The 23,588-nt window shown below is 38.6% G+C and overlaps 1 protein-coding gene across 4 annotated transcripts in view; it reads right to left on the bottom strand.

The window, feature by feature from the left end:
- The window catches only part of CNTN3 (contactin 3), a 423,344-nt gene that overhangs the window by 37,797 nt on the left and 361,959 nt on the right, over window positions 1-23,588 (bottom strand). For all 4 annotated transcript variants that reach the window (XM_051851466.3, XM_089305416.1, XM_008260940.5 and 1 more), the window contains one exon: window positions 105-222. In XM_051851466.3, coding sequence (XP_051707426.1) covers window positions 105-222 — 118 coding nt within the window. The remainder of the gene's footprint in view (window positions 1-104; window positions 223-23,588) is intronic.

The following is a 23,588-nucleotide window of genomic DNA, read 5'->3' as shown; positions in this document are numbered from 1 at the left end:
AAGACTTCTCTCTCTCTCTCTCTCTCTCTCTGCCTCTCTGTAACCCTGCCTTTTAAATAAATAAATGTCTTTTAATAAAACCATGTAGAGGTATTAATGTTTACCTCTCACTATGAGGTCGGCAGCAGATGAAACGCTGTCCACTCCTGTTTGCACCATACAGACATACTTCCCACTGTGCTTCAGCTGAATGTTTCTGATCATTAAATCCCCAGATGAACTCTGTTGGAAAAACAGGTAATGAACACACGGTCATTTTAAAAACACAAAGAATCACGAAGGCTGTGGCCAACAAAAACACCACAATGAAATCCATACTTAAAGAGAAAGTCAAGCTGGTACAAGACAAAAGAAAGCTACAATAGAATATAGGGAAATAAAAACAAGTTAAAAAAAAAAAAAAAACCCATACATGACTGCAGACAAAGATTTCTGTAGACAAATAAATGACGCGCTTTCCCCTGGGCACTGATGGTTTCAAAAATAAATGAAGGCAGAGATTACAGTCTCAGAGTCCATTTACTTCCACCAGGGTGACATGTCTTTTTATATCCACGGCTCAGCACCAGCTCAACTGTTTTCTCTGGTTGCAACCCCTCTGCAATTATCTGCCCGAGAAGGAGGGAAGCGCTCAGGTATCTGGTGGGAGATAACTGCAGCACGACAAGGGGATTACCACGGTTCAAACTCTTTTCTGAACACACTGGAGCTTAAAAAGCCTAAAGCCATTTAATTCCTTAGCGAAAAGAATTTAGGGACAGTCACTATGAACCCCTCAATAAAAAGAAATTAAAACACCTTAAAACTTAAAAATAACAGCTGTCCATAAAGACATTTGCTGGCACCCCCGGTGCCAATTAACGGAGCAAATGTATTTCTAAAAGCTCAATGTTAAATGGTCCTCATTTAAAAAGAATGTAAAATCATGTTCATAAAATGACTAACTGCAGGCCAGTTTCACGCATTAGTAAATATATGGATTGAACTAAAATGATTTGGAAAGCAAAGTCCTTTGAAAATGACTGCCAGTCCAGGTCTGAATTGGTAGCATGTAAGAAGCAGTGAGTGTTTATATTATTAATTAAAAGGGGCAGTTCTCCTCTAGGGTTTTCCTGGTATGTGTAGAAAGACAAGTTCTACCTGTTTCTAGGGTATTTCCTAAAATCTTCCACTGGGCAAATGCTCACATACTGATTTCAACCCTTAGGATTCTTAATGGGCTATATATTCTCCGTTGGCTGGATTGTACAGCTTTTGATGGAATTTCCTGGGTACTGGGAGAAAGCAGATGTGAGGTGATTGATGGCTATAATTAAATGATAATCCAGAAACTGTTAAGTTTGCACATTTTACTTTCATCAAGTGAACTTTTTTCGTTCCCTCCCTCCTGCTCTTTCTCCTCAGGGTTATTTAGAAATTTATCCCCAGGACAAAACCTTGCATGCTTGCTGACCTTTAGAAACTCTTCAGGTTTTATGAGCACCATATACTCACAGGAGGGCAATTATCATTTCTATGGAAATCTCTTATTTTCAGTGAAGAACTGTTACTATTAAATGCCATCAAGGCATCAGGGTGAGGCTGTTATTCTTCCCTCCCTTTATTTGCTTATTTTGAAAGCAGCTGGGTAAAATGCAATTGCAACAGGACTTCTTTTATAGTCTTCAGCATCTAGACAAACCTTTTAGGCACACTGGCAGGTGTTGTTTCTTGAAGAAATAAGGGAAAGTTTGGTACCGGGCTTGTAACTTCTGCTCACTTTTGGTATGGATGGGTGAAGACAGAGATATCACTTAACTAGATAATAAAAAACCAAACCATCTTCAACAGAAATGTAGTCAGGCTCACTCTCAGGGGAAATATGATTTTTAATTATCCTTTTACATTGCAGAGTAGCTAAAGGAAGCAATTAACTAAGATATTTATACAATGGGGACCACTGATTTTTTTTTCCAGCACCAACATGGAGTTGAATGAATGAATACATAAATGGAAAAGAAAATTTAGCAAATGGAGGGAGCTTGCCTTAACTTTTGTCTGTCTCAATAAAACATACTTGTATTCTTTCTCTTTTACTGTTTTCTCATTCCCATACTATTGTCTTCTAATGGAGTATCTTAACAAAAGTACAACCAGTGCTTGTTTCATTGGATTTAAAGAGAGAAATATTTACTTCATGGCCCTGAGGATATGAACTCAAGCCAGGGCAAGAAGGCACATATATGTGGGGCACGTTATGCTTACAGACTTAGAAAGTTTAACAAAGGTTTGATCAAATCACATAGCACACACCATATATAGACAACTACAAAAAGTACTGGTGAAGATGTGGAACTGGAGCTCTTCTTCCTGCTGTTGTGAGCATAAGCTGGTTCTACTACTTTATAAAACTGCTTGGGCGTATCTACTAAGGTAAGAAATACACATAACTTATGACCTGTCAATTCCATTCCTAAGCATATACCCTATAGCTATGCATACATATGTCCTCCAAAAGACATGTACAAGAATGTTTATAGCAACACTATTCCTGATAGCTAAAAATGGAGACAACCCAATGTCCACTGCAGTAACATAAATAATTAAGTAGTGGGATATTTAATGAAACACTATCAGGCCATCAAAATGAATGAACTATGTGCATAGATCAACATGTCTCAGTGTCAAAACCACAAAGGATGGGTATAAAATATATTGAAGAGTATATGATAGTAATGTCATATGAAACGTCTAGATTGTGGCTATTTTCATGTTTGTGCATTTTATGTAGACTTTAATGTAGTTATGATTATGTACAACTATGCTTCCGAAGGGTCAGTTTTCAGTAGCTTTAAATAGTCAATGAACTTAACTGTACTCTAAATCCTAATTTCTTTCACAAAAAGATCATAGTATAAATTAAGAGTGGGAATATGAGAGGGAGGAGGAAGAAGGTTTAGAGCATGGATGGGAGGGAGGGTAGAGTGGGAAGTAGCACTATGTTCCTAAATCTGTATACACGAAATACATGAAACTTGTATAGCTTAAATAAAATAAAAAAAGAAACATTCATAAATAATTTAACTGAAAATACTATTGATTTATAGATTATAATTTCTTATCAAGATGCAATTGAATATTCCCAGATATTTCAAAAACAGATTAAAAAACAAAAGGAAATTTTCACTGTATCAAACCATTTTCTGCCCTTTTCACTTTGTCATTGCTTGTGGTTAGAATATTATTACTGAAGAGATTAAAAAAAAGAAAAAAATGACCCTGTGTATCAGTTTTGCTGCAAAAACAGTGTTTAGTCAAACCTTTAAAAAAATCTTAGGTCAGACAAATTGATAGGAATTGTAAACTGCTACAGTTTTAATGATTTTGTGATTTTAAAAATTTACTATATATGAATGAAGTTGAATATCTTTTGAATATGGTTTATGATTGTTGCTTATTTTCCTTTGGGATTATGATCTTTTTACATTTTATTTGTTGAACTCTTTAGTACAGCCATTAAGCCTTTGACTACAATGTAAATTAAAAATATGTTACCTCAAAAAAATAAATATTAAGTTGAAAACAAACAAAAACAGTGATAAAGGGGAAGGGAGAAGACTGTCTAGAAAAACTCAAGTGAAATTGGTAAAATGTCATAAAATGCTATTTGATAGATTATTTTTCAAAATATTTATCAATAAACCACATCTAATATTTAGACATATTTAAAACCATTCTTGCCCTTCTTTAGAGTAGAAAAGTGATCTGGGGCTGGTACTGTGGCAAAGAGGTTAAAGCTACCGCCTGCAGTGCCAGCATCCCATATGGGTGCTGGTTCAAGTCCCTGCTGCTCCACTTCCGATCCAGCTCTCTGCTATGGCCTGGGAAGGCAGTAAAAGATGGCCCAAGTCCTTGGACCCCTGCACTCATGTAGGAGACCCAGAAGAAACTCCTGGCTCCGGGCTGTGGATCGGCCCAGCTCTGACCATTGCGGCCATTTGGGGAGTGAACCAGTGGATGGAAGAGCTCTCTCTGCCTCTCTGTAACTCTGCCTTTCAAATAAACAAAATAAAAATCTTTAAAAAAAGTGATCTAAATAAAACAAAAATAAGGATATTAATAATCTTTAAATAAATTCTTAAAGAACACTTTCAGCTTTTTGTATAAAAATAGCTATACTTTACATTCTGTTTAATCAGCTGATGAAGTCTTTGTGTTTTTCTTTTTCTAAACTCTCTTTTTCCTCTTCTTACCTGAAGTAAAACGGACCAGAATTGGGAAGGTGCAGAGTCCAAGCTTCCTTTCCTTTTCTTCCCATTCCTACTTCCCTTAGAACCCTCCCCTCCAAGCCTGCAGTGGAATTTTCAGTTTTCCGGAAGGCAAATCCCCTTCCACAGCGCTGCCAACTGGCTGACTCGGAAAAGGAACCTCTGGCAGCAACTTAGGGAGGAGTTTGCAAAGCAGGAGACTTTCTTCTTCATTCCTCTCAAAGGCACTGTCTTTTAAAAATATTCCTTTAACAACTACTTAGTAAGAACTGCTTGATATTAGTCTCCAGAGGGACCATGCTGAGAAGGGAAGAAAACAGTCCTTGTGTTCAGGGAGCTTCCAACTGGAAGACAGAAATCAATCAAATGACTCACAAGTCCATATAGAATTAGGGTGCAGTCCAGGCTCAAAGTGCTTACAGGGATCTATGATTTTCTGGGAGCTCTGCTGAAATCAAAGACAAACTAAGATTTGCGAAACAAGTAGAAATTATCTAAGAAATGAGAGTATGAAAAAAAAAGAAACTGGCCTGCACCAGGGCACACATCCCGTGCTAAGATGAAGAAGCAGGAGAAGGCAGTCTGTTTGAGCAACTCAGGGGAAGGGACAGGTAAACAGGGTTGGGATGATGGGGGTACCGGGGACATAGTCAAACCACAAATGGTTAAACAGTCCTCAGGAAATGAAAAGTTTACTGTAATGGACTGCAAGTTCATATTTATATCCTAACAACAGACAGTAAAGTTCTTTATTTTTTAAATTTTGGGGTATTTTTACAATCTCTAAATTTTGTTAGCATAACCGTCCTATTCTAATATTAAAGTTTTTCCTAGAAAAAAAGTTGTATTTCAAGAACATTCTATGGGGCCAGCGTTGTGGTGTGGCAAGTTAAGCTGCCTCCTGCAGCGCCAGCATCCTATGTGGGTACCAGCTCAAGTCCTGGCTGCCCAACTTCTGATCTAGCTCCCTTCTGATGTGCCTGGGAAAGTACCAGAAGTTGGCCTAAGTCCTTGAGCTTCTGCACCCACATGGGAAACATGGAAGCGGCCTGACTTCGGCTTGACACAGCTTGGGCCATTGCAGCCATTGCAGCCATTTGAGCAGTGAATCAGCAGATGGAAGATTTCTCTCTCTCTCTCTCTGTGTGTGTGTGTGTGTGTGTGTGTGTGTGTGTGTATGTATGAGAGAGAGAGAGAGACTCTGCCTTTCAAATTAAAAAAAAAATCTTAAAAGAATTGAACATGTTATAAGTATAAAAGGAAGTGGTTTATAACCCAAATTGTCTTTGAAATCAATACTAAGAGAAAATCCAGCATGTATCAGATTAAACAGAAGAAGAACTTATTAACTTTTTCCTTGTATTTTCTTAGGTGATGACACTAATGGAATTTTTGATGTAATTTAAAACGCAGTTTGCACGGAAAGGAAAACTCCACATGATGTGATAACCTATGCCAGGTGAGAATAAAGCAGCAGACAGATCGTTACTAATTACAGGTAGGCTGCAAGTGCATTGTGATGGCTACCATATGCTGAAAATCAAGGTACAAAATCAACTTTGGAATTAGGGGAAGCTCTTGAACATTGCAAATGTAGCATGAACTTTCAGTATAACAAATTATCAGCAGAAATGAATTCCCTCGTAAGCATTCTCGATGTAAATGCTGCTGCCGGACTGCCAAGAAGCATAATTTTCCAGTTTAAGGGGGAAAAAAAGATACTTTTTGACGGCGATTTGGAAGGCAAGGTTGAATAGGCGGCCCTTCTCCTTTTTATCACTTTACACAGCCTGTTATTGCAGAGCTTCCAATATTAATCATTCATCCCTGCACTGGCTTGCCTTCCAAACCCTGACACTGCATGTAAATCATGTCCCAGTGCCTTGAAAACAGCCGGGCTATAGTTCCTTCTGGAATCTGGTTGGTGCTTTCCTCTGTGAAGGTCCTGAAGGAATTGGCACTGACAAGACTACTCCCTGTATTTCTGACCTAGCACATTCAACCTTGCCCCCACCAGCCCCAAGGTCACCTTCGTTACAAACGTACTCTGCTCACCCAAGGCACAGAAAGAATTGTCAGCCACTGAAACATGAAATAAAGCGTTCAGGTTGTAAACAGTTCTAATTTTTCTGACTGATTAACAATTTCAACTGTCACTTGGTTGTCTGAGCAGATGATATCGAAGGCAGGTAAGATACAATATGTTAATATCAAAATTTGTTCGACTTTCTTTGGTATCTGTAAACTGGAATAATTGTTCCATTACAGGATTTAGAATCCCAGTGTGCCCCATCATCAGTGTTTTGAAAGAGTGACACATTAAAGACCACCAAAACATGATAGAAGGCATATTCATGCACATTTGAGGTTGTGTAAAATTTCCCTTTCTTATTTCAACATCAAGCTCATAAACAAGTGGGTATGTCTACTTCTCTGGATCTGCATGGTATGCTGATGGAGGCTGTCACTGGGAACTGGTGATGTCAGGACAACTTGACTTTCGCGCCCCCTGGGATTCTGATCCAGTATTCTGTACACATCAGTCCTTGGAGTCACACCTTCCTGATGTCTTCCCATGTCCAAGCACCGGATACTCTACTATTTATTTCATTATTTCTTAATCTGTTCAGCCTGATTCAACTTAAATTAATATGGAAATCTATGCAGAAAACATATCTTTTACCTTAACTAGAAATCTGTCCATCACAATAACAGATACCTGCCCCAAAGAGTCCTATAATACGACACAAATAAACACAGTAACATAAGTGGACATTAGCTGCAGATTTTTCAAGTGTCGGAGCGTGAGACCCCACTCTGATACCTTACAAGGGAGACTAGCTGGTAGCACACAATAGTTAATGACAAGTCTACCCTCATACTTAACCATTCTCCTTTATTTAACCTAAATGACACTAAGTAAAAGAGCAAGCAGAATAGCTCTCTCAGTCTCTGTGATATTCTTTCATACTGCCTGTTGAGGACATGGTTTGTTTTGAAAAAACACTGTTTTTGCTTAATTCATCAGTTCTCAATGCTGGCTGTACTATAAATTCACCTGGGGAATCTTTGAAAAAATATCAGAAGTGCCTGGGCCACATTCCAGAACAATTAAATCAGAATGAACTAGAAAGAGGAGACCCTCTGGGAGATTCTAATGAGCAGGTAGGGTCAAAAATCATTAAACCTCCTGGGATTTTACATTCCCTCATCTTCTCCCCTCTTAGAAATGAAAAGGCCTAAGATAATTGCTCAGATCTCTCCTCACTCTAAAATGCTGCTGTTAATAAATGCATGAGATAATCATCAAGTTAGATTGTATATTGCGGGGCTGAGAAGCTGAGAACAGTATACCCATACATACTTTCATCTGTAGAGGTAGGTGATAAAACTAGTATTTGTGAAACACATAGTATATGTCAAGCATAAGGCTCATTTCCTTGATATGACCTTGCCTGGGTATGCTCATCATGATTTTAAAACCAATAAGCAGTGAACTAATTCAATATGGTGATCCATTTCTATGGATACAGACAGAAATCTGCTATTCATCAATCTGAATCACCCTAGGATTACTCTTGATTGATGTGACAATTTTTGCATAGAATTTTCAAGTCAAATGTGCTTACTCTGAGGAACAATTTAACTCCTGGATCCTATTTCATTATTTTTTGTCTTTACTCTTACAGTGGAGGCATAAAGTTCACTGGGAGGAGACTTGCCCCCTGTAGAAGGCTATGCCAATACATAAGAGAAAAGAAATCCATCAATACAAAGGAATAAAAGGCCACTGTTTCCTGAAAACTTGACCAAGTGAGGCCAAATGACTTAAGCTTACTTCTGGTACCAATAAGTATTATTATATAACAAATTACCCTGAAACTTAGTGTTTTGGAATGAGCAAGAATCAGTGGGAAGAGCCCATTGGCTTGTCATTTACATGACTGGCAGGTTGGTGTTGGCAGTTGGTTGGAGGTTCAGCAGGACCTGTAGGCCTGGGGACCTTGCTCCTCTTAAGATCAACCTCTCCACCATCTGCTTTGGCTTCCTCATCCCATAGTAGCTGGATTCCAAGAGCTGTTGTGTCAATCAATTAAGGTGAAATGTATGAAGTTTCATAAGCAAGTCTCAGAAATCATACAGCATCATGCCTGCTGTTCTTCTCTGACCACCGTAATTACAATGGTCTACTAGGTTTCAAGAGAAGAAAGGGTTTTTATAACCTGAGGGGAAGAAATGTCAATGTTGGATAAGACATACAGCAGCCATCATTGGAAAACTCAATCAACCACAGCCCTCCCGAACCATGGCACCTGCCCTAACGCCTGTGCCTTACACAGCTGGCCTATGTGGACTGTACAAGAGTAGTCCTTTACCCTCTTTTATTCCTTGGGTTCCTCTCATAAAAAGAGCTGAGAGAGGGAGAATAGTGAGTTCGTGGTATTTACTCAGCAAGATTCTTCCTTGCAGGCTGTTTGAGCTGACTGTGCCAAGAACCCAAAATAGGTTTTTGAAAAAAAAAAAATGAAGCAAACTTTGGACTAGACACCCTTCCTTTCATGTTAATAACCTGTGTGTGGGCCAGAGAGAGGACTCCCTGGGGCTTGCAGAGAATAAAATTATTCCATCTCCTGAGAGAGTTTTTCCCAAAGAGATCACACTATTTTTATTACAATTGCAGATCAATGTATTCCAACAGTTTTCCTGATACTTCAGAAGTGTGAATTTTTTCAGCTCAAAGTCATAGTGAAAAAGATAAAGAAAGAAAGACGAGGTTCAATATCAAATGTGACTACCAATAGTATATTTTTCTGGTAAAAGTGTGATCTGAAATGTTCAAGTCAGTATAGAAAAAAGTTCAAAAAAGCCAGAATATTTTCTACAATAATAATTTTTAAATTTGATTTAAGGTAAACAAATGTCATGTATTTCCTGTATACAGATTTAGGAACATAGTGATACTTCACACCCTACCTACCCTGCCACCCACACTCCCACCTTTCCTCCTCTTTCCTCTCCTTTCCTCTTCTTAATTTTTAGAATGATCTAATTTTAATTATACTTTATACTCATAAGATTAACCCAACACTAGGTAAAACATTCACCAAATAGAAAAAAAAAAAAAAACAACACTGTTCCTCAATAGTAGAGGAGGGCTATAAACAATCATTGAATCTCAAAATGCCAGTTTCACTCCTATACATTACATTTTAGGTACTCTATTAGTTACCACAGATCCAGGAAAACATACGGTATTTGTCTTTTGGGGACTGGCTTATTCCACTAAGTATAATGGTTTCCGGTATACAATAGTAATTTTTAAACCTCATCCAACTCCAAGTTCCTAATCTCTAAATCTAAAATTTTAAAGTACCCCAAATAAACCATTTATACTTCACTTTATTGTTCATGTTTGTATCAATCAAATGGTACAATTAAATATTACATCTTGCAAAGTAGAGTGGTTTTCATCCTGAAATTGGAACATAAAATCTAAGCCAGCATGAATAATTATAGCTCAGTGATAAGAAGGAAAGTAACCCAATTTAAAAATGGGCGAGTCACTCTGACTCCTGGATTCTAGTCTGCTTGTGAGGACCTGAGATGTTGTCCCTCTGTCTTTTTTTTTTTTTTTTTGACAGGCAGAGTGGACAGTGAGAGAGAGAGACAGAGAGAAAGGTCTTCCTTTGCTATTGGTTCACCCTCCAATGGCCACTGCAGCCGGCATGCTGCAGCCCGTGCACTGCGCTGATCCGATGGCAGGAGCCAGGTGCTTCTCCTGGTCTCCCATGGGGTGCAGGGCCCAAGTACTTGGGCCAACCTCCACTGCACTCCCTGGCCACAGCAGAGAGCTGGCCTGGAAGAGGAGCAACCGGGCCAGAATCCGGCGCCCCGACCGGGACTAGAACCCGGTGTGCCAGCGCCACAAGGCAGAGGATTAGCTTAGTGAGCTGCGGCGCCAGCCGTCCCTCTGTCTTAACAATCAGCAAAAAGCTTAGATCTGGCAGAGGAGTGAGGTCACAGGGCAAAGCGCTGACCCCATCCCTGGAGAGACAACAGCAGAGAGAGAATCAGGAGTTATCACAGCTGAACGCTCTAAGGGAACGGGGGCCAGGCAGAAAAACCTGAACCCTGACTGACACGTGACTGGGGGACCACAGAAGACACCTCTGACAGTTAAACCTTCGGGGGACCCAGTCACAAGGAGGCTCAACAACCCTGTTAGTTTTAACTCCAGTCCTCATAGTAAATACTGGAGAAAAGTCCCACCATGCTTTTGGAGGGCGTAGGGGAAGAGGAGTATATTGGGGTGCACTCTTTTTAACAAGGTCTGCCCTCAGGAGAAGCTATGTAACTGAGACTAAACCTGCTGGGGTTTAGTTGGAGCCTAATCTACCTGAAGGGAAGGGAAAACCCGACTGCAGCCCCTTCCGGCCATCCTGTCCTACCCAAGGGGCAGGGACAGAGAAGAACTGGAGAAAGTCACAGTCCAGTGTCACCGGCTCTCCCCAAAGATGGAGACTTAATCGCAGGACCGCAGCACTCTCCCCTGCTACACATACTTCCTCATCATATTAGAAAAGGCCTGTTTACACCATCCCTTTTCCCCAATACATTATGTCTGTCATTCAACAAAATATCACAGGGCAGACTAAAGGACAAAAACATAGTTTGGGTTTGGGTGTTTGGTGTGGTGGTTGATGCTGCTTGGGACACCTGCATCCCATGTTGATGTGCCTAGTTGGAATCCCAGCTTGGCTTCCAATGCCAGCTTCCTGCGATCCACACCGTGGGAGGAAGCAGGACATGACTCCTGCAGTTGGGTCCTTGTCATCCACATAGAAATCTAGACTGAGGTCCTGGTTTGGTCCGCACCCCCTCTCACAGGCTACTGTAATTTCATTGTGGGCATTAGAGAAGAGGACCAGTGGATACAAGATAACAGTTTTTGTCTTGCAAGAAAAAACAAAACCTTAAAGAAAATGAAAGGTATACATAACCACTTGTTGAAGACTCATTAAAAACATAATTAATATTCTAAGATCTCTAAGGTCTAGAGATCAAAAGCATTGTAACAGAAATGAAGAATGCCTTTGATGGGATCATTATAAGAATGGAGAAGCTGAGGAGGAAACCCTATGCTTCAAGATATGACAATAGAATCTTTAAAAAATGGAAAGCAAATGGAATATCCATGAGCTGTGCCAAAACTACAACTACTATGCAAGCACATGTGCAATGGAAATACCATAGGGAGAAGAAATATCGAAAGGAATATAAATAAAATATTTCAACCAGTATTAACTAAGAACTTCCTCCAAAGTAATGTCAGACAATAGACCACAGATCCACGAAGCACAAACATCACGAAGATTAATGCCAAGAACAAAGACAAAACTCCTCAGTGTATCATATTTAAACTGATTAACAAAAATCTCAAACGAACTGTAAAGGAAAGAAGAAAAATATCTGACCTATGGAAAGGTAAAGATAAGAATTCCATCCTTGGGGCCGGTGCTGTGGCGCAGTGGGTTAAAGCCCTGGCCTGAAGCGCTGGCATCCCATATGGGTGTGCTGGTTCTAGTCCCAGCTGCTCCTCTTCTGATCTAGCTCTCTGGTATGGCCTGGGATGGCAGTATAAGATGGCCCAAGTCCTTGGGCCCCTGAACCTATATGGGAGACCTGGAAGAAGCTCCTGGCTCCTGGCTTTGGATCAGCGCAGCTCTGGCTGTTGTGACCATCTGGGGAGTGAACCAGCAGATGGAAGACCTCTCTCTCTGTCTCTACCTCTCTCTTTAACCCTTTCAAATAAATAAAAAATAAAATAAAGAATTCCATCCTTCTTCTTACCAGAAATCACGTTAGCAAGAAAGAAGTATTGAAAGTATTGAAAGAAAAATACCAAACAAAAAAAATTAACCTAGAATCCAGTACACTGTAAAATTATCCTTCAAAAGTAAAGATGAAATAAAGACTTTCTTAGGACAAACATAATTATGAGAATTTATTGCCAGTGAGCCTTGCCATGCAAGAAGTGGTAAAAGAAGTTCTTTGGAAAGAAGGAAGAGGGGGCTGGCACCGTGGCTCACTTGTCTAATCCTCCACCTGAGGCGCTGGCATCCCATATGGGTGCCGGGTTCTAGTCCCAGCTACTCCTCTTCCAGTCCAGCTCTCTGCTGTGGCCCGGGAAGGCAGTGGAGGATGGCCCAAGTACTTGGGCCCTGCACCCGCATGGGAGACCAGGAGGAAGCACCTGACTCCTGGCTTCGGATTGGTGCAGCGCGCCGGCTGTAGTGGCCATTTGGGGGGTAAAACAACGGAAGGAAGATCTTTCTCTCTGTTTCTCTCTCTCACTGTCTGTAACTCTACACCTCTCAAATAAATAAATAAAATCTTTTAAAAAAAGAAAGAAGGAAGAAATAAATATACATAAAAAAATAAAGAGTATCAGAAGGTAAAATAAAAGCCTGGTTTTCTTATTCGTAATTGATCTACAAATGATACTTCTTTTATTTGACCATGTATCACATGCAATGTACTTGACCAGGCATACTTCTAGGTATACAGGAAGGTACTTCAGAAAGTCATGGAGAATGGAATTAAAAGGTAAATTTATAATGGTTGAAATACTTTTTTTTAATTCATGCACTGTTTTATCCTAATATGCACTGCCCATTGACTTTTTGAAGACCTTGTACATACAGGAATTTCCAATATTGAACTTATCTTTCAATTCCATTTTCTATGAGCCTTTTGAAGTGCCCTTATACATAACTGTATTATAATTTTTATATCTCAGGGAATTAATGACAATAATAACATAAGGGGCATGAGAAAGAGATATAGTACTTTTTAAAAATTGTAAGGTATTTTTTAAATAATAAGGCTTTTTCATTATAAGCATTACCTGTGAAGTGGACTTGAAGCCTGCTGTATATGGATATGGATTTGTTGTGAAGATATATTGCAAACTTGAGCACAACCACTTAAAAAAATAGAGAATTATGCTTGACAAGGGTCCTAGTGTGTTCAGTTTGGGATAAGATGCCATAGACTGGACACTTTATAAGCCACAGAAGTTTATTTCTCACCATTCCAGAGCCTGAGAAGGCTAACCTTCAGGCACCAGCAGACCTGGTGGCTGGTGAGAACTGCTTTTTGGCTCATAGACTGTGTGACTTCTCCCTGTGTCCTCCCATGGTGGAAGCGAAAGGGGCAGAGTGCTGCTCTTGGACTTTTATTTATTTATTCATTTATTTATTTATTTATTTTTATTTTTTGACAGGCAGAGTGGACAGTGAGAGAGAGAGACAGAGAGAAAGGTCTTCCTTTTGCCGTTGGTTCACCCTCCAATGGCCGCCGCAGCTGGCGCGCTGCGGCCGGCGCACCGCGCTGATCCGATGGCATTGAGCCACTCATGACTGCTTAATCACCTGCCACAGGTTCCACATCCTCATGCCATCATTTTAGGAATTAAGATTTCAACACTTGGGCCAGCACTGTGGCTCACTTGGCTAATCCTCCGCCTGTGGCGCCGGCAGCTCCTCTTCCAGTCCAGCTCTCTGCTGTGGCCCGGGAGGACAATGGAGGATGGCTCAAGTGCATGGGGCCCTGCACCTGCATGGGAGACCGGGAGGAAGTACCTGGCTCCTGGCTTCGGATTGGCGCAGTGCTGGCTGTAGCGGCCATTAGGGGAGTGAACTAACGGAAGGAAGACCTTTCTCTCTGTCTCTCTCTCACTGTCTATAACTCTCAACTCTCTCCCTGTCTCTCTTTCTCACTGTCTAACTCTGCCTGGCCAAAAAAAAAAAAAAATTCAACACTTGGATTTGTTCTCAAGGGCCACCAATATTCAGATTATAGTATTATCATAAGACATGAATAAAATGGAATCATAAACTTCCCAGTTAAAACCACAAAAGCAGATACAACGTGTAAGACAAAACAAAGAACAGGAGTAACAAATAGAAGTGGTAAGAAACATGGTGGATGTCAATAATGATGTGGACATCAATGGCCTAACTATATCAATTAGGACACAAATGGTCACAGTAGTTAAAAAAAAAAGACACAACTATACATGTTCTACGAGCAACTTACTCTATAATGATGCATAGAGACTGAAACTAAAGGGCTGATTCAAGGTATACTATGCTAACACAAGTCCAAGCAAAGAATTAGTTATATTAATTGCAGACAGGGCAGATTTTAACCCAATGACAGATGTCAGGGCTAAAGGAGTGCATTGTGCAATGATAAAGAATCAATATTCCAAGAAGACATAATTTTTAACATGCATCAAAACACGTCAGGAAAAAGTGATAGGGCTGCAAAGAGAAATATATAAATACTCTATTATAGTTGGAGATTCTAACATCTGTCTCTCAAAAAAATGAAAGAAATGAAAGAAAGAAAAGATCCAGCAGACAGAAATTCAGAAAGGACTTTGTTGAACTCAACAGCACTATCAATCAAACTGCTATCATGACTTCTATAGACTACTTCATCCAACAAAAGCAAAAAAATGAATTCTCCTCCAGCTCACGTGCATCATTCACCAGGAAAGGCCACGTTTTTGGCCTTAAAATGGTACCTTAACACATTTAAAAGATATAGGAGTCATACAATATCTGCTCTTGAGACCAGAATGGGAATGAAACTAGAAATCAATAACTGAAAGAGATTGAAAAATCCAAAAGTTCTTGAGGATTAAATAGCAATCTTCTAAGTAACACACATGCCCAAGAAGAAGTCTTATAAGAAATTATAAAATTATTTTTACCTAATGAATTTGAAAATACAGCTTACCAAAACTTGTGGGATATGGTGGAAGCAGTGCTTAAAGGGAAATTTACAGCATTGAGTGCATACATTCAAAATGAAGAAAGATCTAAAATCAGTAATACAAGTTTCCATCTTAGAGAAAGATAAGCAAATTAAACCCAAAATAAGCAGAATAAAATAAATACGTGTTAAAGCAAAAACCAATGAAGCTGAAGACAAGAAATCAACAAACTCCAAAACCGGTTCTTTGAAAAGACTAATAAAATCAATACACCTCTAAGTAGGCTAAGTAGGATAAAAAAAGAAAAAAGACAGAAAACACAAATTAGTACCAAAAATGAAAGCAAGGAGATTACTAAAGATCTTTCAGACATTATAACTGATACTAAAGGAATATTACAAAGATCTTTCTGCCAACAAACTAAAATTCATACAAAAAGAAACAGATAAACTTAACAGGCATATATCTATGAAACAAATTTAATCAATAATCAGTAATCTTCTAAAACAGAAAGCACCAGGAGCAGATGGATTCAATGGTGAATTTTCACAAATATGTAAGGGAGAAATTATACCAGTTCTCTATAATATCTTTCAGAGAAAGGAGCAGAGTGAATACTTCCTAACTCCTCCTATGAGGACATCATTATACTAATATCAGCACCAGGAAAGGTCATTAAAAGATAAAAAATATACAGATATCTCCCATAACATAAATGCAGAAGTCCTCAACTAAATATTATTAAATTGAATCCAACAATGTATAAAACAATTATTGACCAGGAAAACAGGATTTTTGCTAGGTGTGCAAGATTGATTTAACATTCAAAAATCAGTTAATGTACAAACCATCACATAATTAGCAAAAGAAAAAAAACCACAGAAGTATCCCCAAAACTGACAAACTCAGCACTCAAAAATAAAAAAAAAAAAATTCTCAGGAAAATAGGAAGAGAGAAATCTCAACTTGAACATCTACAATAAACATAAAATTAGCATCTCACTTAATGGTGAAAAACTCAAAGCTTTCCTTAAGGAACAAGGCATGGAAAGTTCTTCTCAAAAGTGCTTTCAACCTCACATTGGAACCCTTCATCAATTCCGTCAGACAAGAAAAGGAAATAAGAAATACAGTTGAATATCTTTTAATTTCATTATTGTTTACAGCCCTTGCCTATTTTCCTGTTGAATTTTTTTTGCCTTTTATTTTTTTATTTAGTGGAGCATTAAGCCTTTGACTATAATATAAACTACAAAATGTTATCTCAGAAATAAAAAAATTAATTTACGAAGTATACATAAGGGAAGGAGAAAATAAGAAACTGTCTTGGGGAATCGATGCTGTAGCACAGTAGGTTAAGCCTCTTCCTGCGGTGCTGGCATTCCATGTAGGCGCCCGTTTGTGTCCCAGCTGCTCCTCTCCCAATCCAACTCCCTGCTTATGGTCTGGGAAAGCAGTGGAAGATGGCCTAGGTGCTTGGGTCCTTGCACCCACATGGGAGACCCAGAGGAAGCTCCTGGTTTCTGGCTTCAGATTGGCCTAGCTCCGGGCATTGTGGCCAACTGGGGAGTGAACCCGTGGGTGGAAGATCTTTCTCTCTATCTCTCTGTCATTAATTCTACTTCTCAAATAAATAAAATCTTTAAAATAAAAAAGGTCTTGGTTCACAGACAACATTGTCATCTATATAGAACATCTGAAAGAATCAACAATAACATTCCTGGAACTAATAAGTAATATCAGATGCAAGATTAATATGCAGACATCACTTACTTTCCTATATTCCATTAGTGAACACAGTGCAATTAGAAATAAAAACACTTTTATCATTTATATTTGCATATCCAAAACTGAAATACTTAGGTAGAAAACTTAATACTTAGGTACAACTTAAATACTTAGATACAAAATCTGTACAAAGTCTGTATGAGGTAAACTACAAAACTCTAGTGAAAGAAATCAAAATGAAAAGAATCCAAGTTCATGGATAGGAAAATTCAATATTATCAATATGTCAGTTCAAAACCAACTACAGATTCACCACGACATCATTGGAACCCCAGCAAGTCGTTTTGTGGTTACTGATAAAACTGTATCTAACTTTTGCATAGAAGGGGAAATGACTCAGAATAGTCAAATGACACTGAAGAGGAAGACATCTGGAGGACTGACACTATCCTACTTTAAGATTTACACTAAAGCAATGGTAATCAAGAAAGTGGCATGCCAATGAAGAAGTAGACAAGGAGACAGATAGAATAGAACAGAGCCCAGAAGTTGAGCCACATAAATACAGTCAAACGATATTTGACAACAGAGCAAAGAAAACACAATGGAGCAAAAATGTCTTTTTCAACAAATGGTGCTAGAATTGGACATCTAAAAAAATGAATCTAGACACAGACCTCAAATTCTAAACAAAAAATCACCCCAATTGGATTACACATATAGATGTAAAATGCCAAGATGCTGTAGCAGAAAACTGAGCTGATCTTGGATGTAGTGAAGGTTTTATGAACACAACATCAAAGGTGCAATCCATGAAAGAAACTCTGGGCAAGGTGCACTGCTCTGTGAAAGATACTGTCACCAGGATGCAAAAACAAGCCACAGACTGGGAGGTAATATTTGCAAAAGACAGTTCTTATAAAGGAAGGCAATGCAAAACATACAAAAAACCATTCAAACTCAACAATCAAAAAATGAACAATCTGGTTTAAGAGTTGTATTATGAGAATTAACTGTAACTTGTCCTCAAACAGTACTTTACACTTCATGGTGTGGTGGGCTGCAAATTGTTGAAATCTTTACTTAGTATAGAGTTGGTCTTCTATATATAAAACTATTTAAAACAAATCTTAATGAAGAATGGGATGGGAAAGGGAGTAGGAGGTGAGATGGAAGTGGGGATGGAAGGGCAGGTATGGGGGGAAGAACCACTATATTCCTAAAGCTGTACTTATGAAATTTGTATTCATTAAATAAAAGCTTTCCTTAAAAAAAAAGAAAAAAAGCAGACAAAAGATCTCAGCAGACATTCAGCCAAACCAGATATGCAGATAGCAAGTAAGCATCTGAAAGTGTGTCCACTATCATATGCCATTATGGAACTGGGGATTAAAACAACAACAAATTACTACCACACAACCATCAGAGAGGCCAAATTCCAGAACATTGGCAATACCAAACGCTAGTCACAGGAACTCTCACTCGGTGCTGGTGGAAAGGTGAAATGGTACAGCCACTTTGGAAAATTGCCTGACAGTTTCTTATAAAATTAAACATAACCCTACCATAGGATGCAGAAATTGCATTTCTTGGTATTCACTCAAATGAACTGAAAACTGAAGTCCACATAAAAACCTGCACAGAGCTACTTATAGTACCTTTATTCAGAATTGCCCAAACTCAGAAACACTCACATTATGTGTGGATAAATAAACTAGCGAATCCAGACAATGGAACATATCATTTGGCACTGAAAAGAAATGAGCTAACAAGCCATGAAAAGACATTCAAGCAAAAGAAGTCAATTTGAAAATATATGACTCCAGCTATATGATGTTCTGAAAAAAGCAAAACTGCAGAGCCAGTAAAAAGATGAATGGTTTCCAGGAGTGGTGGGGGAGAGAACAGGCAGGGCACGGAAGAATTTTAGGGCAGTTGGAAACCACTCCCTATGGTGCTACTATGATGGTGAAAATCTTCATTTTACACTTGTCCAAATCAGCAAACGTAAACAACCAGAGTGAACTCCAGTGTAAACAAACTATGGACATGGGGTGATAATGATGGGCCGAGGGCACTGCATCAGTTCTAACAAATGGATCATTCTGGGGCGGACGGATGCTGATAATGGAAGATGTTGGACCTGTGCAGAGATGGGAAGTGCAAGCAAATTCTAAACTTCCCACGCAATTTTGCTGTGAACCTAAAGTGCTTTACAAAATAACATTTATTAATTAAACAAACAAGGCAGTTGCAAAGGACCACATGTTACAGGGCTTCATGGGTATGGGATGTCCAGAAAACACAAAAGTAGAGAGACAGAAAGTAGATGAGTATTGCCGGGTTATAGTGGATGGATGTGAGTTTCCCACAGGGTAATGAAAATATGGGGGCCAGCATTGTGGTGTAGTAGATAAAGCTGCTGCCTGTGATGCTGGCATCCCATATGGGCACTGGTTCGTGTCCAGGATGCTCTACTTCCAATCCAGCCCCCAGTGAATGGCCTGGGCAAAGCAGCAGAAAATGTCCTAAGTATTTTTGACCCTGACACCCACGAGTGAGATACAGATGAAGCTCTGGCTTCAGCCTGGCCCAGCCCTGGCCATTGTAGCCAACTGGGCAGTGAACCAATGGATGCAAGATTTCTCTCTCTCTCTTTCTCTCTCTGTAACTCTGACTTTCAAAATAAATAAATCTTTCTTTTTTAAAAAAAGGTAATAAAATATGTTAAAATTGACTGTCATAAAAGAAGCCCAGTTTTGTGAATACATGTATAACCATTACAATTAATACTTAATTGGATGAATATTGTATGTGAATTATATTACTACTGTTAAAATGAACTTAGCATGAGTAAAAGACAAAGCTTGATCAACACACAGCACCATCTGCATCATTTGCTGTGATCATTTGTTTGTTTTTTGGATTTATTAGATTTATCATATTTTTTTCTTCAGCCCCTCTTGAAGAATGTACTCACAAACTTTAGTCCTGATGTCCTTTGCCAAACAAAGCCATTCCCAACCATAAACTACACCTGTTGCCAATAGTAAGCATCAGCCTGGGCCTCCAGAAGTGAGTTTTCCTTTAAATTTCCAAATCACACACTCAGATAAATATGTTATAGATATTTACAATTTGGAAGATTCAAAGGAATTATAAGCAATAACAAGTGAATGATTACTATATTAAGTACTTAAAGAGATTTTTTAAAAAAATACCTGCACATTACTGCATTTGGATGTTCGCATGTGGGAAGATACATGAACATATTCACATGTGCACATGCATATACAAGCAATATTAGTGTAAGTTGGGCTTTTCAAGAGGCTAAGCCAGGGGGTATGTCTAAGAGTGGAGCCTGCAAGTTCAGAGATCAATGCCAAGGAACCATTGCCTCCTGCACTAGGAAAACAAAGTCATCTCCAAAAATTGCCAACTGATGTAATTTTAGTGTGAGTTTGTGGGAAAACAAAACGAATTTATAGCAAAATCTGCCCGAAATGTTCTGTAAATATCTGAACGCCCCCTAACGTTTCTCTCTCAGAACCATACTCTCCCTCATCACACGATTTTCTTTTGTGATCCTCTGTGAACATTGGTGCTAAAATCTTCTCCACATCCTTCCTCAAATTCCCCCAGCTTTGACAGTTCCAGCCTTTTGGGGAGTAGATCAGTGGATGGAAGCTTGCTCTCTGTCTCTCTCTCCCTCCTACTCTCCCTCTTTCCCTCTCAATAACTCTACCTCTCAAATAAACAAAATAAACCTGTTAAAAAATACTGGTAATCATGTACTACTTGTACGTTTTGATGGGATACAAAGCAGTATTTCAGTGCACACAGTGTAAACTGACCAAATCAGGTCATGAATTCTTCTACTTCCGGATGTTCCATCTATGTTGGAGCCTCCTGGCCCCTCTCTCCCAGTTCTTCATACTGTGTATAATACATTGTTGTGAACTCTAGTTGCCACTGTGTGCTTTATAACTTTTGATAACCATTTTCTATTGCCAGAGTTTTTTTAATAGTTGCCATTTTTCTCCATAATAATCCAAGCAGATTTTTGTGTGTGAGTGTGAATTTCTCTAACAAGAAATAAAATGGTAATTTGTTTCTCATTCTGCAGAAGTAATCTCACATTTCATGAAAGTAGCTATTAAGCCTCCAATTCTCATGATTTGGAAAAGTCAGTTATAATTCCCAATCTTTCCATAGTATCCAAATTAATAATAAACAAATGGAGAGATTTTGATATCAGCATTAATCTGAGAAATGAGAAGCTGGTGATAATGAGATATTACTCCTAGCCATCAGTTTGGCAAGAATTTAAAAACAAAACAAAACAAAACAAAACAAAAAAAAAACCACAAAACCATGTGCAAGAAAGAGAATGGAGAAAGAGGAGACTTTTACTGCTGCTCATGGGAACACACAACACTGCAGCTTTCTTGGAGAACAGTTTAGAAACAATCCTACCATTACTGCTTCTAACAGGAGTAAGGACAACAAGAACTGACATACTGGGTTACTGTTAGAATTATACATACCTCTGAATAAAGTATCGCCATCTCAAACTGAGATAAAGATCAGCAGTTTATAAGAGATTGAAATAAGTTTCAAAAATTGCCATTTTTCTGTTCCATACTTTTGTAGGTGATAGAACTACACATGTGTAAATCCTCTTTCCCCCAGCAAATCATCCACCTAAGCAAATACCCCTGGAACACTTTCAGACTTACTGACAAAGTATGATCATCCTTTCTAAATCCTATTACCTACTCCTACCTGTACCTGGTTTCTTACTCCAAGCACTCTTAAAATTATTTAAACTGATATAAGATTGCTTATATTTTATAACCATGCAAAGATCAAAGAAAAATTAAATCTTACTATATGAACTTGTTTTATTTCTTTAAAGAAAGCTATTGAGAAAGTACTGTGGCTGTATTTATTTAGCCTTCATATACTTCTTGTGAAAAACATTAACATGTATTTTAGCTATCTTTTGAAAAGGCCTTTGGCCTATTGAACTTTCTTATTGGTTATTGTCGATACATAAGAAAACCATGGCAAATTTAGCTAGTATTCAAGCAGCTGACTGGCCTCTGAGTACCACTAACATAGAGTTGATACTTTTGGGTTTTGAATAGCCCAAAAATCGTTTTCCTCTACTAATGATAATATTTTTCCTAACTTACAAAGTTATATTTTCTTCCTATTTCATGCCTTATTGCCTTGACTCAAACATCTCCAAATGGTTTGGTTTTATAGTGCTTATATTGGTAGGAAGCCTTGTCTTGTTGCTAATTTAAATAAAAGTATTTCTGGTAATTTCTTTAAAAGACATTTTGGGATCTTGCAAAAGAATTTTCCTGATCCTATTTTAATATAATTTTAAAGGTCAAGAATTGGTCATTAATATTTCATTAATTTTGTTGATAAGCATCAGAATACTGTCGTCTCTTTGATTGGGCCTGTTAATATGAATGTATGTATACTTCCTGGGATTTCCCCAGTAGCTTATAAAGGGTTAGCTTTCAGAATGTTCAGTCTGACTTGTCATAAGTCTATGAGGACTTTCATACTATATTCATGAAGTCACTTGTATTTGCTAATTGTTAAATCTTACAAGGCTGGGTTCTTAGGCATATGCTGTCTGTTTAAAATAACTGGAAAAAAGTGCTAACTTTTATGTTGTCAAATTGTTTCCATAATATAGTACATTTACCTGTTTCCTTAAAATTAGGAAAGAACAATTACCAGTAAAATTATCTAGCCCTACTGTCCTTTATTCCTGTGTGTGCATATACCTGTGTGTGGTGTTGTTTCACAGTAATGGATGGAACCTGTGGCCATTTGGCACACGTCTTAAGATGTGCTTAGAAGAACGGGCTATCAAAGAAGGAGGTACCTTTCTCTGAAGGGAGGAGAGAACTTCCTCTTTGACTATGGCCTCGTCTAAATAAGATCGGAGTTGGTGAACTCAATAGGCTTCCATAGCCTTGGCAGCTCATGACAAGAGCCTAGGGTGATTACTGACATCATAAATAAAGAGTGTCAATTGTTAAATCAACAACGGGAGTCACTGTGCACTTACTCCCCATGTAGGATCTCTGTCCTTAATGTGTTGTACTATGCGAATTAACGGTAAAACTACTACTCAAATAGTACTCTATACTTTGTGTGTCTTTGTGGGTGCAATCTGTTGAAATCTTTACTTAGTAGATACTAGGTTGATCTTCTGTATATAAAGATAACTGAAAATTAATCGTGATGAAGAATGGAATGGTAGAGGGAGTGGGAGATGGGATAGTTGTGGGTGGGAGGGAGGTTATAGGGAGGAAGCTGCTATAATTCAAAAGTTGTACTTTGGAAATTTATATTTATTAAATAAAAGTTAAAAAAAAGATGTCCTTAGGATGTCTACATCCCATATCAGAGTGCCTGGTTTAAGTCCCAATCCTGCTTCCACTTCTATCACCTGAGAGTGTACACCCTGGGAAGCAGCAGGTGATGGCTCAAGTGCTTGGGTCCCTGCCACAAGGGGGAGACCAGGATAGAGTTCTTGGCTTGGATTCCTGCCACTCATGAGGAAGACCTGGATGGAGTTCCAGGCTCCTGGCTTTGGTGTGTCCCACATCCCTGGCTGTTGCAGCCATGTGGAGACTGAAACAGTGGACTGAAGATGTCTTTTTCTGTCTCTGTCACTCTGCCTTTCAAATAAATGAAATAAATCTTATAAAAAAGGCTCTACCTAAGTAGGTCATTTGTACTTAATTTTAAATTAATGAAATTAAAATTTTGATGATTTATATTTCCTCAAAGTG

This window comes from Oryctolagus cuniculus, chromosome 10 (assembly GCF_051225735.1).
Source record: "Oryctolagus cuniculus isolate XC-2025 breed Fujian yellow rabbit chromosome 10, ASM5122573v1, whole genome shotgun sequence".
NCBI classification, from domain to species: Eukaryota; Metazoa; Chordata; class Mammalia; order Lagomorpha; family Leporidae; genus Oryctolagus; species Oryctolagus cuniculus.
This window is presented reverse-complemented; position numbering and strand designations above follow the sequence as displayed.